At 40.8% G+C, this 18271-nt stretch overlaps 2 protein-coding genes and 1 pseudogene across 4 annotated transcripts; 1 reads left to right on the forward strand and 2 right to left on the reverse strand.

Annotated features, from left to right (window-relative positions):
* Window positions 1-641: 641 nt before the first annotated feature.
* On the reverse strand, window positions 642-2590 carry LOC149729430 (choline dehydrogenase, mitochondrial-like). 2 transcript variants are annotated; one of them, XM_089887030.1, is made up of 3 exons: window positions 2211-2574; window positions 1798-1917; window positions 648-1744 (listed from the first exon to the last, which is right to left on the reverse strand). In XM_089887030.1, the coding sequence occupies exons 1-3, from the start codon at window positions 2255-2257 to the stop codon at window positions 1723-1725; spliced, it is 189 nt and encodes a 62-aa protein (XP_089743156.1). In that variant the 5' UTR covers window positions 2258-2574; the 3' UTR covers window positions 648-1722. The 2 variants fall into 2 exon arrangements, with proteins under 2 accessions (XP_089743155.1, XP_089743156.1); XM_089887029.1 differs by having other exon boundaries at window positions 642-1917; window positions 2211-2590.
* Window positions 2591-2616: 26 nt separating this feature from the next.
* On the forward strand, window positions 2617-7305 carry LOC149729431 (uncharacterized; annotated as a pseudogene).
* A 137-nt stretch (window positions 7306-7442) lies between these two features.
* Window positions 7443-18121, reverse strand: LOC149729432 (glucose dehydrogenase [FAD, quinone]-like). Of its 2 annotated transcripts, XM_089887012.1 has the most exons (13): window positions 17992-18121; window positions 17724-17784; window positions 17383-17530; window positions 16757-17033; window positions 16329-16452; window positions 15914-16139; window positions 15686-15802; window positions 15524-15630; window positions 15378-15465; window positions 14938-15130; window positions 8463-8568; window positions 8050-8169; window positions 7443-7996 (listed from the first exon to the last, which is right to left on the reverse strand). In XM_089887012.1, the coding sequence occupies exons 1-13, from the start codon at window positions 18119-18121 to the stop codon at window positions 7975-7977; spliced, it is 1719 nt and encodes a 572-aa protein (XP_089743138.1). In that variant the 3' UTR covers window positions 7443-7974. The 2 variants fall into 2 exon arrangements, with proteins under 2 accessions (XP_089743138.1, XP_089743139.1); XM_089887013.1 differs by lacking the exons at window positions 7443-7996; window positions 8050-8169 and having other exon boundaries at window positions 8459-8568.
* Between the last annotated feature and the right edge of the window lie 150 nt (window positions 18122-18271).

An 18271-nucleotide genomic window follows, 5' to 3' on the forward strand; every position in this document is an offset into this window, starting at 1 on the left:
CTATAAATTATTTCAAATGTAATAAAACTGAAGACATGTTTTGAATAAATTATTTTCCCTATGAGATGCTATGCTATCCTTGCTGTCAGTAAGTTTTTAAATCGAGGCATTACTTTACGCGTGTACGAAGTATTTTTTGCAAATTATCTGTACTTTAATGCACATACGTGAAAGTAAGGCAAATATCCAACCTATTTTCAAGCACTTGCAGGTTAAATATTCAAGGGGACAACCGCTGTTATGACTTAAATAATCAACGTGTAAATTGCTATTATGTCGTAATCAATTGCCAGGTCAAACAATCGCTATTATGATGCAATGAATCCACGTGTGAATCCCTACTATTACGTAACAAACATTCTGTTTGGCTGGGGAAAACATCGTAAATATACAGCAGTGTTACTTCTGAGACATTGAGGTTCAAGACGTGTTTATTTAACGACGCATCTGCTTTATTCTTGCATATTACTCAGCGTGCTCCTACCCTGTTTTTTTTCGGGATCTGCGATTAATGTATCGATTCGTGAATCCGGCCCGCCAATTATGTTATTTTCCCATATCAGGCCCACCGACTGGAGAAGTTGCCCGCCCCTGATTTGTAGGATACAATATTTATCCATTAAAGTTCGAACATTACCCATTGTCGTTCAAACAATACCAATTGTTATGCAATAATATAATGTATAGGTAACATGTTAAACACTATAGCAGTAAGACAAAAAAAGAATGTTTAGACCTAATTTTTAAAGCATACAGTATTATTTCGTGTTATTTACGTATATTCCTATTTATAAATACATTTATTAATCAAAATTAACAATGAATTTAAACTGTCCCATCTTATCCCGTGTTTTTTCGAATTTGGAAAATTTCACTTGTTGTGCGGATAGTTAAATAACTCCTCGTGTGTTTTATTATATTTTATTTAATTGGTGTCAATTAATAGAGGAATAATAGTACTAATTAGTGGTATTACCCAAAAAACGTCATCTATTTTGATATTGGAAATATTTGGCAATATGTGCTTAAGTGTCCTATCTTCCCCCATTTTAATTGCCTTACGAACGCTAAATATAGTTATTGGGCACGTAATAGCCGTGTAGAACATTTTTCGTGGAAAAGTTATCCTTGTTGTCGTTATTTGCAACTCTTTTTTTCGCATTCTCTATATCTCCTACATTTAGACTAAACTCGAATCCTAATGTATAGAAGGGTGGGGGGAGATGGGACACCTTTAGCACATAATATTCCAAAATCCTGATCGTGTTTTAAACAATTAACAAAGGTCTATATGTGGGGATACGGTTTTATAATTTTTTGATTTTTTTGTTTACTACCAAAAGGGACGAGAAAATAGAATGAGTATAGATGTCCCATCTTCTCCCACTGTACCCTAAGTTTGTTAATTTTAAATGGTCAAAATTAAAACCGCATAGTTATTGCGTTTAATTAACGATTAATTTAATCAAACATACTTTAAAATTTTACAAGTTTAATTCAATTATAGAGTAAGAAAGTGTATATTGCTTCAAAAAACACCCAACTTCACGGTAATGATGCAAGGTTGTCCTTGTGTAGCAATGACATTTTGTAAAAAGCACTTAAAGTTTAAAGCTTCCAATCTTCTTTGATCATATCAGCTGCTTTCTCCCCGATCATGTAACACGCAGCTTGTGTGTTTGCTGATGGAATACTTGGCATTACTGAAGCATCCGCTACTCGTCAACCCTCCACTTTATAAACCCTGTAACGATATTTAAATCACTTTCATGCCCCATTGCATCCAAATCTAAGTACCGTAATCGGGGATCCACCACCGCCATGACGTCACTAGGTTCTCCTATCTTCGCTGTTCCAACTGGATGATAACTTGTTCCTGTTATTGCTCTCACCATGCATTCGTAAAACTTGTCGCTTCTGGAAGATGTTAAAACATATTATTGTTTGCGTCCCATGGCGTAGAGAATCCCAATCATTATACACCGTGGCTTCGTTTGCCATGGTCTACATCGTAGGCAATGTCATTAAACTAAACTTCCCTATAAGTTTCCAATTACATTGGATACCATAGCACTTATATATGCACCAATACGTATAGCGAAAACCAATGGTAACAAATACGTAGCACCAATACGATGACCAGCATGTCTGATACAAGCCTCTTTGTACTATAATAATTGCTGCGTATTCGTTTTCTTCTCATAGCTCACCTTGGGGACTGGGGTTCGTCCCCACAGTTCAGCGCACTCAGCTCCATCTTCGCTCCAATCTCTTTAAAAGGCTTTGTATTTTCAAGTTTCTCAAGTAATCTAAAACCTTTAAATAAAATTAAGATAGAAACACATAAATCATTTTTATCGCTATTGTTACGTTGTGGGTATGAGGGCTTTGAGCCCACATACGCTTATTTACTTTTATGTTGTGTGTGCTTTTAGGTTTGCATTATTTCAGTCTTTGTTGTGTGCGATGTTTAATTTGTCGATTTCATTGTCTGTTTTTATCGGTTTTCCTTATCACTGTTTCACTTTAGTTCACTGTTGTCACGCTTGGTTTCTTTGATTTTTCACACGTTTAAGTCTCGGCGTTTCTGTGCCGTCGGGCTGATTGAAGTGATTATTTGCGCGTTTTCTATTTCTCGTTTCGATTCGCTTGTTGGGTTAGTTCTCGTTGTATCGTGTTGTGGAAAGGTTGTGTAATTGTATTAGAGATTGTGCGAAGTGTCATTTGAGTCGTTTTACAAAATACGGTTGTTCTCAGTAGTTTCATTGTACCTGTGTATGCTAACTTGTTTATCGGTCATTGCCACTTTTATATTTTAGAACGTCTGTTTTTATATTTGCTTTTATTAAAACGATATACGATTTTATATAGTTGTTTCAGTTTAGAGCAGACTACGACAGGCAGGCCCCGCGATTGGCCGTTAGGGCAACGTCCCGGACCAAACACCTCAAACACGTAACAAAAACTTGGCGATCCTGCCAGGACGTTGCAATCGTTAGATCCGCCGTTTGTAGTCTGCTTACAACGAGAACTCGATCAATTTGTAACCGCCTATTGTTAAACTAGTATGGCTTTTAATGTTTTTATTTCACCACCTACGTTTTCCCCTGATTGTGATTTGGGAAATTTTATAAAATTGTTCGATTCCTATTGCGAAAGTGTCAAAGCTTCAGATGATGTAAAACGGCACATGTTTATCACCGCTATCATTCAAGATTTACGATGGCAACTTCAAGGAAAAGATCCTTGCATATTCAATCTATCGTATAAGACTTTGACAGAACGTGCACTTGGTTTGAACAACAACAAAGTTCATCGGGAACAACTAAGGGAAGAACTGTTGAAACGCCGACAATTACCAAGAGAAACCACCCGTGAGTTTGCTTTTGCTGTTAAAAGTCTTGGTGATCGTGCTTATCCAGACGTTGATAACGAAGCAGCAATACGCAACGAAGTCACATACTTGGTATTCACTTGTGGCTTGGTGGATCGTGACTTTGCAAAAACCATTCCAAGTAAATTGGATTACTCGCGAGATTTTTGGGCCGCTGTTCAATTGGCAATTAACACGAATACTACAGGCAGTCTAGAGGTAGCGCCGGTTGACTCGTTACGTGCTCGAGGCTCAGACGTGGTGAACGTCGGTAGCACCAATCAAATCGCCGAAAGCTTAAAAGCAGTACAACAAAGCATCGAAGGTCTACAACGTATGATGTCACATAAACCTGAGATTCAACAGCGACAATGGCCGGATTCACAAACCCGCGAGCCATACCGAACTCCTAATGCTGCGAACTTGGTACATCGGAACCGTGAGTGTTACGGATGTGGAAAGTTAGGACATATACGTCGATTCTGCAATAATGTTCGGCAAGTAAGCAGACCTGATATTAAAATTAACGATGCATACATAAAAATACAAATGTACAAAGTAAAAATGCCTGTTTTAGGAAGGAAATCCATTCGCGACCTCCGTATATCCCGCGCAGCAACACTGAAACTGTATCTAATGAACGCATATAGAAAAAGTAGGTTGCCTAAAAGCTGCAAAACTTCACCGCTTTGCTAACGTCGTTGTTAACGGGACTGTAGTTTCTGCTCTCGTGGATTCTGGGTCCACAATTACTCTTTTACGAGCAGATGTGCTGCATACTTTATTTGTAAACAAAAAGTTAGACGCAGTTCCGCGTCATATGCGCTTTGTAGGTCCAAGCGACGAACCAGTGACAATGTTGGGTGTTACCAGAATCCCACTTTCAGTGGGCGGACTCAAAACGAATATCGAAGTTTTTGTGTCGCCAGAAATTGCTCATAAGATGATACTGGCCCTTGATTTTTTAGAAAATAATCACTGTAAATTGTGTTACAGCTCGAACTTGATGTCAGTTGGTGAATCCACCGTGCCTCTTTTGAGCAAACCTTTTATCCCTGAACGACAAGAAGTTTACGTTACCGAATCAATAGATCTCCCATCCATGACTGAAATCATCATTAATGGTACACTGGAACATCATCACAACAATGACGGTTGGCCAGATTTTCCTGTTTTGGTTGAACGTAACGAAGACTTTGGTACAAGGTATAGTTTGCTCACTGCTAATTGTATAGTCACTGCCAAATCCGGAATTGTTCCCGTACGGATAGCTAACTTTACCGATGACCACATTAACATACCCAGTGGTGTTCGAATTGCCGCTGCTTTACCATTATCGGCCTTTGGTAAAAGTGATTGTTACCTGCCTGAAACATGCGTTGCCTTAAACGTTCCAGGCCCCGCATCTAAATCAACCCGTAAGTTAAAGCACAGTATATGCACCCTTAGCAAATCATCCGCCGGTAATGCTAAATTTGAGGCTATAAGAGATGGTGTAAAACTAGGTGATAAACTGAAGCAACATCAGAGAGATCAGGTGTGGAACCTATTGCGAAGTCACGAACGAGCCTTTTCTACATCATCAAACGATTTGGGTCAGACAAGTCTAATGAAACACGACATCGACACAGGTGATGCCAACCCGATACGTCTCCCTCCTCGACGTACCTCCTACCATGCAAGGCAACAAATCGAAAACATAATCACCGAAATGAAAAAACAGAACTTGATTCGCCATTCTACGTCACCATGGTCCAGTCCAATTGTGCTGGTGAAAAAGAAATCTGGTGAGATGCGATTTTGTGTTGATTACAGACGATTAAACGATGTATCCAAAAAGAATAGCTATCCAATACCACGAGTAGATGACAGTCTCGATGAAATGTCTGGTTCCGTGTATTTTTCAACCCTAGATCTGAAATCAGGATACTGGCAAATCCCAATGGACCACGAATCACGAGAGAAGACGGCATTTTCAAGTCATGTTGGATTATACGAATTTAATGTCATGCCGATGGGCCTGTCCAACTCAGCTGCAACGTTCCAAAACTTGATGAGAATCGTTTTGAACGGTATAGAATGGAATGGTGCCTTGGCCTACTTGGACGACATAATCGTGTACGGACGAACATTTGACGAACATATTCAGCGTTTAGATGAAGTGCTTGGCCGGATCGAAAAGGCCGGTCTTACATTGAAACCAACGAAGTGTGACCTGTTTGGAGAAAGCGTTGGGTTCTTAGGTCATATCGTTTCAAAAGATGGGATTTGTTGTGATCCTGCAAAGGTTGCGGCGGTCAAGGCGTGGCCTGTACCGAGGAACACCAAACAAGTACGACAATTCGTGGGGCTTACGTCATATTACCGTAAATTTGTTAAAGATTACGCAGCAAAAGCATCACCCCTGCACAAACTAACCGAAAAAGGTTGCAGATTCCAATGGTCCGATGATTGTCAAAAAGCATTCGCCTCCTTGAAAGACGCGTTGACTTGTGCACCGGTGCTGCAGTACCCCGACTTTACAAGGCATTTTTTTTTAGATACAGACGCCTCGGACACTGCGATCGGTTGCGTTCTGGGTCAAGTTGTAGACGGGAAAGAACATGTCGTCGCCTATGGGAGCCGCACCCTGACGAAGGCCGAAAAACATTATTCTACAACACGCAAAGAACTATTGGCAGTTATATTTTCAACTAAACTGTTTAAATGTTACCTTGCAGGCGCTCATTTTACCCTGAGAACAGACCATGCTTCATTACGTTGGCTGTGGCAATCGCGTGATCTATACGGACAATGTGCTCGCTGGGTTGAACACCTCGCCCAGTTTAATTTCGATCTAATACACAGACCAGGAAGCAAGCACAACAACGCGGATGCTTTAAGTCGGCTGGAGGTTGACGAGGACTTCCCTTACCCGTTAAAAAATGACAGTGGCAATAATGACAACGATGGCGTACAGATGGAACAGGTGTGTCAGTTGCATTTAACCTCTGCATTAGGTAAAACCACTACAGAGATAGAAAACGCACAACGTTTGGACGATCAGCTCACTCACGTTCTCCCGTGGTTGGACCGTGGTGTACGACCTACCTATAGAAAAGTGAAGAAACTGGGAAAAGAGGCGCTACACTACTGGGCGATATTCTCGAAACTCACAAGCGAAAATGGACTGAATCTCTTCACGACCCAGCTCACGGGGGTGGTCATCTAGGCGTCACTAAAACCCTTGGAAAAGTTGTGGAAAGGTTTTATTGGCCACGACAGAAGGAAGATGTTGAAAAGTATTGTAGACAATGTCAATTGTGCGTATTGAACAAAAAGCCTAACAAAACGATACAAGCACCGCTTGTCCCATCCACTGAACTAAAAGCGATGCAAAGGATTGAAATTGATGTACTTGGTCCTTTGCCGGTCACAAGAGCAGGCTATCAGTTTATATTGGTTGCTTGCGATGTTTTCACAAAGTACGTTCGAGCATGGCCCATGCGGCAACAAACTGCTAAAGAGACCGCGAGTTTGTTGTATCACCGTTGGTTCACGGTGCATGGTGTGCCTGAAATCGTCCATTCAGATAGAGGTACTAACTTTGAAAGTAAGCTCTTTCATGAACTGATAGAACTGATAGGAAGCAAGAAAACCAGAAGTACAGCATACCACCCAGCAACTAACGGCGGAGTGGAACGCAACAATCAAACGATCATTAAGATGCTAAGAAATTATATCCAAAAAGATGAGAGGCATTGGGATGAAGCACTATCTGCCGTCGTTGCATCATACAATGGTAGTAAGCACGAAAGTACAGGCTTTACCCCACATTTTCTTCTTACAGGCAGAACGTTGCGATTACCAACTGATTTGATATGTCCCGAACTGATCAAGTCAAATGTACCAAATCAACTGAATGATCTTGGTGGGTTCTTCCCCCATTTTAATTGCCTTACGAACGCTAAATATAGTTATTGGGCACGTAATAGCCGTGTAGAACATTTTTCGTGGAAAAGTTATCCTTGTTGTCGTTATTTGCAACTCTTTTTTTCGCATTCTCTATATCTCCTACATTTAGACTAAACTCGAATCCTAATGTATAGAAGGGTGGGGGGAGATGGGACACCTTTAGCACATAATATTCCAAAATCCTGATCGTGTTTTAAACAATTAACAAAGGTCTATATGTGGGGATACGGTTTTATAATTTTTTGATTTTTTTGTTTACTACCAAAAGGGACGAGAAAATAGAATGAGTATAGATGTCCCATCTTCTCCCACTGTACCCTAAGTTTGTTAATTTTAAATGGTCAAAATTAAAACCGCATAGTTATTGCGTTTAATTAACGATTAATTTAATCAAACATACTTTAAAATTTTACAAGTTTAATTCAATTATAGAGTAAGAAAGTGTATATTGCTTCAAAAAACACCCAACTTCACGGTAATGATGCAAGGTTGTCCTTGTGTAGCAATGACATTTTGTAAAAAGCACTTAAAGTTTAAAGCTTCCAATCTTCTTTGATCATATCAGCTGCTTTCTCCCCGATCATGTAACACGCAGCTTGTGTGTTTGCTGATGGAATACTTGGCATTACTGAAGCATCCGCTACTCGTCAACCCTCCACTTTATAAACCCTGTAACGATATTTAAATCACTTTCATGCCCCATTGCATCCAAATCTAAGTACCGTAATCGGGGATCCACCACCGCCATGACGTCACTAGGTTCTCCTATCTTCGCTGTTCCAACTGGATGATAACTTGTTCCTGTTATTGCTCTCACCATGCATTCGTAAAACTTGTCGCTTCTGGAAGATGTTAAAACATATTATTGTTTGCGTCCCATGGCGTAGAGAATCCCAATCATTATACACCGTGGCTTCGTTTGCCATGGTCTACATCGTAGGCAATGTCATTAAACTAAACTTCCCTATAAGTTTCCAATTACATTGGATACCATAGCACTTATATATGCACCAATACGTATAGCGAAAACCAATGGTAACAAATACGTAGCACCAATACGATGACCAGCATGTCTGATACAAGCCTCTTTGTACTATAATAATTGCTGCGTATTCGTTTTCTTCTCATAGCTCACCTTGGGGACTGGGGTTCGTCCCCACAGTTCAGCGCACTCAGCTCCATCTTCGCTCCAATCTCTTTAAAAGGCTTTGTATTTTCAAGTTTCTCAAGTAATCTAAAACCTTTAAATAAAATTAAGATAGAAACACATAAATCATTTTTATCGCTATTGTTACGTTGTGGGTATGAGGGCTTTGAGCCCACATACGCTTATTTACTTTTATGTTGTGTGTGCTTTTAGGTTTGCATTATTTCAGTCTTTGTTGTGTGCGATGTTTAATTTGTCGATTTCATTGTCTGTTTTTATCGGTTTTCCTTATCACTGTTTCACTTTAGTTCACTGTTGTCACGCTTGGTTTCTTTGATTTTTCACACGTTTAAGTCTCGGCGTTTCTGTGCCGTCGGGCTGATTGAAGTGATTATTTGCGCGTTTTCTATTTCTCGTTTCGATTCGCTTGTTGGGTTAGTTCTCGTTGTATCGTGTTGTGGAAAGGTTGTGTAATTGTATTAGAGATTGTGCGAAGTGTCATTTGAGTCGTTTTACAAAATACGGTTGTTCTCAGTAGTTTCATTGTACCTGTGTATGCTAACTTGTTTATCGGTCATTGCCACTTTTATATTTTAGAACGTCTGTTTTTATATTTGCTTTTATTAAAACGATATACGATTTTATATAGTTGTTTCAGTTTAGAGCAGACTACGACAGGCAGGCCCCGCGATTGGCCGTTAGGGCAACGTCCCGGACCAAACACCTCAAACACGTAACAAAAACTTGGCGATCCTGCCAGGACGTTGCAATCGTTAGATCCGCCGTTTGTAGTCTGCTTACAACGAGAACTCGATCAATTTGTAACCGCCTATTGTTAAACTAGTATGGCTTTTAATGTTTTTATTTCACCACCTACGTTTTCCCCTGATTGTGATTTGGGAAATTTTATAAAATTGTTCGATTCCTATTGCGAAAGTGTCAAAGCTTCAGATGATGTAAAACGGCACATGTTTATCACCGCTATCATTCAAGATTTACGATGGCAACTTCAAGGAAAAGATCCTTGCATATTCAATCTATCGTATAAGACTTTGACAGAACGTGCACTTGGTTTGAACAACAACAAAGTTCATCGGGAACAACTAAGGGAAGAACTGTTGAAACGCCGACAATTACCAAGAGAAACCACCCGTGAGTTTGCTTTTGCTGTTAAAAGTCTTGGTGATCGTGCTTATCCAGACGTTGATAACGAAGCAGCAATACGCAACGAAGTCACATACTTGGTATTCACTTGTGGCTTGGTGGATCGTGACTTTGCAAAAACCATTCCAAGTAAATTGGATTACTCGCGAGATTTTTGGGCCGCTGTTCAATTGGCAATTAACACGAATACTACAGGCAGTCTAGAGGTAGCGCCGGTTGACTCGTTACGTGCTCGAGGCTCAGACGTGGTGAACGTCGGTAGCACCAATCAAATCGCCGAAAGCTTAAAAGCAGTACAACAAAGCATCGAAGGTCTACAACGTATGATGTCACATAAACCTGAGATTCAACAGCGACAATGGCCGGATTCACAAACCCGCGAGCCATACCGAACTCCTAATGCTGCGAACTTGGTACATCGGAACCGTGAGTGTTACGGATGTGGAAAGTTAGGACATATACGTCGATTCTGCAATAATGTTCGGCAAGTAAGCAGACCTGATATTAAAATTAACGATGCATACATAAAAATACAAATGTACAAAGTAAAAATGCCTGTTTTAGGAAGGAAATCCATTCGCGACCTCCGTATATCCCGCGCAGCAACACTGAAACTGTATCTAATGAACGCATATAGAAAAAGTAGGTTGCCTAAAAGCTGCAAAACTTCACCGCTTTGCTAACGTCGTTGTTAACGGGACTGTAGTTTCTGCTCTCGTGGATTCTGGGTCCACAATTACTCTTTTACGAGCAGATGTGCTGCATACTTTATTTGTAAACAAAAAGTTAGACGCAGTTCCGCGTCATATGCGCTTTGTAGGTCCAAGCGACGAACCAGTGACAATGTTGGGTGTTACCAGAATCCCACTTTCAGTGGGCGGACTCAAAACGAATATCGAAGTTTTTGTGTCGCCAGAAATTGCTCATAAGATGATACTGGCCCTTGATTTTTTAGAAAATAATCACTGTAAATTGTGTTACAGCTCGAACTTGATGTCAGTTGGTGAATCCACCGTGCCTCTTTTGAGCAAACCTTTTATCCCTGAACGACAAGAAGTTTACGTTACCGAATCAATAGATCTCCCATCCATGACTGAAATCATCATTAATGGTACACTGGAACATCATCACAACAATGACGGTTGGCCAGATTTTCCTGTTTTGGTTGAACGTAACGAAGACTTTGGTACAAGGTATAGTTTGCTCACTGCTAATTGTATAGTCACTGCCAAATCCGGAATTGTTCCCGTACGGATAGCTAACTTTACCGATGACCACATTAACATACCCAGTGGTGTTCGAATTGCCGCTGCTTTACCATTATCGGCCTTTGGTAAAAGTGATTGTTACCTGCCTGAAACATGCGTTGCCTTAAACGTTCCAGGCCCCGCATCTAAATCAACCCGTAAGTTAAAGCACAGTATATGCACCCTTAGCAAATCATCCGCCGGTAATGCTAAATTTGAGGCTATAAGAGATGGTGTAAAACTAGGTGATAAACTGAAGCAACATCAGAGAGATCAGGTGTGGAACCTATTGCGAAGTCACGAACGAGCCTTTTCTACATCATCAAACGATTTGGGTCAGACAAGTCTAATGAAACACGACATCGACACAGGTGATGCCAACCCGATACGTCTCCCTCCTCGACGTACCTCCTACCATGCAAGGCAACAAATCGAAAACATAATCACCGAAATGAAAAAACAGAACTTGATTCGCCATTCTACGTCACCATGGTCCAGTCCAATTGTGCTGGTGAAAAAGAAATCTGGTGAGATGCGATTTTGTGTTGATTACAGACGATTAAACGATGTATCCAAAAAGAATAGCTATCCAATACCACGAGTAGATGACAGTCTCGATGAAATGTCTGGTTCCGTGTATTTTTCAACCCTAGATCTGAAATCAGGATACTGGCAAATCCCAATGGACCACGAATCACGAGAGAAGACGGCATTTTCAAGTCATGTTGGATTATACGAATTTAATGTCATGCCGATGGGCCTGTCCAACTCAGCTGCAACGTTCCAAAACTTGATGAGAATCGTTTTGAACGGTATAGAATGGAATGGTGCCTTGGCCTACTTGGACGACATAATCGTGTACGGACGAACATTTGACGAACATATTCAGCGTTTAGATGAAGTGCTTGGCCGGATCGAAAAGGCCGGTCTTACATTGAAACCAACGAAGTGTGACCTGTTTGGAGAAAGCGTTGGGTTCTTAGGTCATATCGTTTCAAAAGATGGGATTTGTTGTGATCCTGCAAAGGTTGCGGCGGTCAAGGCGTGGCCTGTACCGAGGAACACCAAACAAGTACGACAATTCGTGGGGCTTACGTCATATTACCGTAAATTTGTTAAAGATTACGCAGCAAAAGCATCACCCCTGCACAAACTAACCGAAAAAGGTTGCAGATTCCAATGGTCCGATGATTGTCAAAAAGCATTCGCCTCCTTGAAAGACGCGTTGACTTGTGCACCGGTGCTGCAGTACCCCGACTTTACAAGGCATTTTTTTTTAGATACAGACGCCTCGGACACTGCGATCGGTTGCGTTCTGGGTCAAGTTGTAGACGGGAAAGAACATGTCGTCGCCTATGGGAGCCGCACCCTGACGAAGGCCGAAAAACATTATTCTACAACACGCAAAGAACTATTGGCAGTTATATTTTCAACTAAACTGTTTAAATGTTACCTTGCAGGCGCTCATTTTACCCTGAGAACAGACCATGCTTCATTACGTTGGCTGTGGCAATCGCGTGATCTATACGGACAATGTGCTCGCTGGGTTGAACACCTCGCCCAGTTTAATTTCGATCTAATACACAGACCAGGAAGCAAGCACAACAACGCGGATGCTTTAAGTCGGCTGGAGGTTGACGAGGACTTCCCTTACCCGTTAAAAAATGACAGTGGCAATAATGACAACGATGGCGTACAGATGGAACAGGTGTGTCAGTTGCATTTAACCTCTGCATTAGGTAAAACCACTACAGAGATAGAAAACGCACAACGTTTGGACGATCAGCTCACTCACGTTCTCCCGTGGTTGGACCGTGGTGTACGACCTACCTATAGAAAAGTGAAGAAACTGGGAAAAGAGGCGCTACACTACTGGGCGATATTCTCGAAACTCACAAGCGAAAATGGACTGAATCTCTTCACGACCCAGCTCACGGGGGTGGTCATCTAGGCGTCACTAAAACCCTTGGAAAAGTTGTGGAAAGGTTTTATTGGCCACGACAGAAGGAAGATGTTGAAAAGTATTGTAGACAATGTCAATTGTGCGTATTGAACAAAAAGCCTAACAAAACGATACAAGCACCGCTTGTCCCATCCACTGAACTAAAAGCGATGCAAAGGATTGAAATTGATGTACTTGGTCCTTTGCCGGTCACAAGAGCAGGCTATCAGTTTATATTGGTTGCTTGCGATGTTTTCACAAAGTACGTTCGAGCATGGCCCATGCGGCAACAAACTGCTAAAGAGACCGCGAGTTTGTTGTATCACCGTTGGTTCACGGTGCATGGTGTGCCTGAAATCGTCCATTCAGATAGAGGTACTAACTTTGAAAGTAAGCTCTTTCATGAACTGATAGAACTGATAGGAAGCAAGAAAACCAGAAGTACAGCATACCACCCAGCAACTAACGGCGGAGTGGAACGCAACAATCAAACGATCATTAAGATGCTAAGAAATTATATCCAAAAAGATGAGAGGCATTGGGATGAAGCACTATCTGCCGTCGTTGCATCATACAATGGTAGTAAGCACGAAAGTACAGGCTTTACCCCACATTTTCTTCTTACAGGCAGAACGTTGCGATTACCAACTGATTTGATATGTCCCGAACTGATCAAGTCAAATGTACCAAATCAACTGAATGATCTTGGTGGGTTACAAGACCAACTCCTACTTGCACAGGAAATCGCACAAGACAGATTGAAGGTTCAAAGAAACCGGATGGAACAGCAGTACAATAAAAAGACACATGGTAAATGCATTGAGAACGGAGATATCGTATTGCTGACCAACCCAGCAATACCGACAGGTAAATGTAAAAAACTCCAATTTCCTTACAAAGGACCGTATCGCGTATTAGAAAAGAAAGGCCCGGTTAATTATATTATTCAGGACAAAGCCGGCAATACACAAACGGTCCACTACAACCGCTTGAAGCCGGCCGCAGAGGGGTCAACGTGGCCAGAAGATACAATCAAAGCGCTGAATAACCCCAACGAACAACAGGTGTCGCAACAACCCGTATGCGGGTTTGTTTATACTCCCGACTTAACAGCAACACCACGACGCGACAACGATAATACAACCAATAACGAAAACGCAGAATGCTCCCCTGCGAGCAAAGAAGCGGATGAAAGTACGAACACCGAGGACGAGGCGAGCGGGGAGTCGGCGAGAAAAGAACCAGAAGAAACGACACACACACGAAATGATGTTTCACAGAATGATTTGACACTGCACGAGTTACAGCAAGAAAGGCCAAAACGCAATCGACGAAGGCCTCAGTATTATGTTGAAATTTGTGTCCTCCAGGAGAAGGACGAATGTAGTAAGGGGGGTGTTACGTTGTGGGTATGAGGGCTTTGAGCCCACATACGCTTATTTACTTTTATGTTGTGTGTGCTTTTAAGTTTGCATTATTTCAGTCTTTGTTGTGTGCGATGTTTAATTTGTCGATTTCATTGTCTGTTTTTATCGGTTTTCCTTATCACTGTTTCACTTTTGTTCACTGTTGTCACGCTTGGTTTCTTTGATTTTTCACACGTTTAAGTCTCGGCGTTTCTGTGCCGTCGGGCTGATTGAAGTGATTTGCGCGTTTTCTATTTCTCGTTTCGATTCGCTTGTTGGGTTAGTTCTCGTTGTATCGTGTTGTGGAAAGGTTGTGTAATTGTATTAGAGATTGTGCGAAGTGTCATTTGAGTCGTTTTACAAAATACGGTTGTTCTCAGTAGTTTCATTGTACCTGTGTATGCTAACTTGTTTATCGGTCATTGCCACTTTTATATTTTAGAACGTCTGTTTTTATATTTGCTTTTATTAAAACGATATACGATTTTATATAGTTGTTTCAGTTTAGAGCAGACTACGACAGGCAGGCCCCGCGATTGGCCGTTAGGGCAACGTCCCGGACCAAACACCTCAAACACGTAACACTATAAATACACTGGCGTCTTTAAAATAAAACGTCCAAGAAAATAAATTACCAGCACGGCAGTTAAACACGCTCTGCGCTAAAATATGCTTATAAAAGCAATGGTGATTATACCACATACCTTCAATCATAATTTCCACGTCTTTCTGGTTGGACAAATAGTTTGGTTGGATAACAGGGTGATCTAAATAGTTGCTGGAACGAAGCTTTATGTAACCTACACTGGTTGGGTTCAAAACCCCGTTGAATATCAAAAATTTTGATAGAGTTTTTGTGTCGTGTTCTTCTCCCCACTGACGCAAACGGTCTACGTACTGAAAGTAGTTTAAAACATCTTTAGCTAAAGATATCGGAACCATCTTTAAATATATGCAAGTTATAGGTAACGCCTTACCATATTTTACCTTTATAGAACCTAGTTGTAATACTCAAAACACTTACCCGATGCGATTGTGCTGCCATTTTTTTATGAGACAGAACTGATATATATATATAGTAATGCCGTATATAGAATACAAGTGCAATCAATATTCTCAAGTTCAGATATATTCAGCCACTCACTTCTTGTTTGTAGTTTAAGTTGTTTTGGTTTGTCTCAATGTTGGCCATGGTCCATTCCGCTGATAACAAGATAAGTTGTATATCTGGACTGAATATATATTACCCATAAACACCTTTTAAAGGATGAACGCGTATAAACGATATACCTTTTAGTTTTAGCATGAGAAGACCTTATCATCGCTTGCGCCTCTGGTCCAGCGTAACCTAAAGGACCCGTGCCTCTCAGCAGGTATTCAAAGGCGGTTTTAAAAAGCTGAAATTTGGTTCAAACAATTAAATTGACATTTGATAAAGTCGAAAAACGTTACAGTGTTGTCGTTGACAGAGATTCCATCGGTTAGATTGGTAGCATGGATGGTGGCAGGAACATAAACATGGTCCTTCAAATTCTGACCCACCCCCTTGAGATCGGCTACTGATGGTATCTGTAGAACAAAGCATATATCGAATTATTATTATTTTAACACTTATATAACAACACTGTATTGTTCGTTAAGTATTTGTGGATCGGTTGCATTAAATGATCTATACCTTACCCCCATATCTTTGAGATGTTGTTTAGGTCCAATCCCTGATAACATGAGAAGTTGTGGACTTCCCACAGCACCCCCGCTCACTATGACTTCCTTCCTTGCTCTAACTTTCACCTCTACGTCATCTCTGACATAGATTACTCCCGATGCTCGCTTCCTTCTGTCCTCTCCCTCTTCGAACACTATCTGGCGCACGTAAGCACGACCAACAATGTGAAGACGTTTCCGTCTGAACAAATGGTACTTCAGAGAATCTTATTTTGCACATTAACATTACACAAGGGGGTGGAACGCTTTGATTTATTTTTTAGCAAATGGGTAGACTTATGTATATCGTTGCTTTGAACTTGCATTGCGAATTCATGTTCTTTGATTTACAAGACCATCTACTATAGTATGATTTTTTATATATTCTTACCTCTCTTTTATAATTGGTCTCAAGAAACTAGATGCTGATGTTATTCGTTGTCCGTTGTACACAGTCTGTTGGGCGAGATGGAAACCAACCATATCACCAGCGTTGTAGTCGGTGTGTTGGTATCCTGGAATGCCAAAAACATTTTAGTAAAGGCCTCGTCCTTAAACCTTTATTAGATGCTGATCAATTAGTAGCATGTGCTCAACTTCAGTCCCTTTTATACAAAACAAATGTTGTTTTGACCTGAAGTAATATTAGTGAAGTATAAATATAGTTTGCACATATAGTGTTAAAGTAGGATAAAAATGTTACTTTTCGTTTACCTTTTCCCTTATTGCTGTACACATTACCAGTTTATAAGACCTCAACCAGGGGTGGGTCGCATTGTTCATTGCAGTTTACTTTTTCTATTATGAAGTCAAACGCACCTAGTTCTTCTCCAGCTTTCAGCATTATGTTTCCCAACTCAGAGCTATAAGGATACGAAGTCTTCAAATATCCATCGGTGCCATGAAAATCTGCCGTCATATTTTTATCCATAGCTTGTTCAGACTTCTTAAAGTACGGCAACACATCTTTATAACTCCAGCCAGTCGCTCCCGATTTTTCCCACGAATCAAAGTCGTCTTTACCACCTCGAACATACCACAAGTAGTTCATCGTACTCGAGCCTCCAATGACTTTTCCACGAGGCCACAAGTTTACCTATTACCAAGTGAAGAGATATGGTAGAGTGGGGAAAGATAGAACATCTTTTCATTCTATTTTCTCGTCTAATTTGGTATTAAACAAAAAACAGTTACAACGAGTTGCAAAACTGTATCCTCACGACTGTCATAGCATAGGCCGTTGTTAATTGTTTAAACCATGGTCAGGATATTTAAATATTATATTCTTAAGGTGCCTCGTTTTTCCCTACCCTGCTATACACAATGAGGAAAAAACGGCCATGCCAAAAAGATTTGCCAACAAATATTTTTCTGGCCCGTGAAGACCAACAGTACAACACAGTACATAAATATACGTTAAAGTTGATCTATGGTACTCTACATACGTTATCCTTCAAGAGAAGGCAAGCCTTTTTCTGTGGCTCAGTTCGATACTGCCAATCCCGTTTCGATCTTTGCAGGAACGGCGCAAAAAGCGGAACTGAAATGAATAAACTCGGCGCATCGTTGTCCCCTGCTTCAAGCACTAGAACTCTGTGGAACAAAGTTAACAAGGTTGAACATGCAGGTCTCTGTTTTATTTATGTAAATTTGATAGCTAAGTGGCTCACACACGCATTTTGTCATAGGGGCAGTAGTCCTTACAAACTTCTAGTAATCGCGACGGTGTTTGATTTACATATTTACAACCTTGAATAGGTAGTGGCATACTAGCAGAACATCTTACTTTGCCTTTGGCGACTCTGTCAATCTGTTTGCGATCACATTTCCGGCCGTGCCAGCCCCGACTGTAAAGTAACTTTGGTTACCTAAAAAAATCCAAGAAACCCCTCGGAACCCTATATATATGAAAGCTACAAACTAGTTTCCACAGCACACTTTTAGTAGTTAATTTATTACAAGCATACATCTGCTGCAAAGTCATGAAATCAACTTTGGCATTCTTATTGACAACGTAAAACTTCCAAAGTTCTTGGCCCATCACATATACTAACCTATTATGAAGTCGTAATCTTCGTCTGGCTGGTCAATCGTTATCGAGTAATACCATCGAAGAAAGTAAGGTAAAAGATAAGCGCATGTACAAATTATTGCTACGTGCTTTAACATTGCGGACATATACATTATAGCGGCCAGCGGGCACACTTGGTTGAACACCACCCAGACCACGTACTAGTTAATCATTCATGCTCCTTTAAGGTCGTTTGCCAACTCGCTGCCAAGAGTAAAGTCCTATTGAGCTATATGTATAGACGCTGCAAATGGTAAAACGCT

Source organism: Ciona robusta, chromosome 10 (assembly GCF_009617815.1).
Source record: "Ciona robusta chromosome 10, ASM961781v2".
NCBI lineage: Eukaryota > Metazoa > Chordata > Ascidiacea > Phlebobranchia > Cionidae > Ciona > Ciona robusta.

Excerpts from the sequence above, each read along its gene's own strand:
- LOC149729432 (XM_089887012.1), bottom strand. The coding sequence starts at position 18,121 with ATGTATATGTCCGCAATGTTAAAGCACGTAGCAATAATTTGTACATGC. Across the intron at positions 16,140-16,328 it reads AGACCAATTATAAAAGAGAG|ACGGAAACGTCTTCACATTG; the intron begins GTAAGAATATAT and ends CCATTTGTTCAG. Across the intron at positions 8,569-14,937 it reads CGTGGAAATTATGATTGAAG|GTTTTAGATTACTTGAGAAA; the intron begins GTATGTGGTATA and ends TTTTATTTAAAG.
- LOC149729430 (XM_089887029.1), bottom strand. The coding sequence starts at position 2,257 with ATGGAGCTGAGTGCGCTGAACTGTGGGGACGAACCCCAGTCCCCAAG. Across the intron at positions 1,918-2,210 it reads GACGAACCCCAGTCCCCAAG|AAGCGACAAGTTTTACGAAT; the intron begins GTGAGCTATGAG and ends AACATCTTCCAG.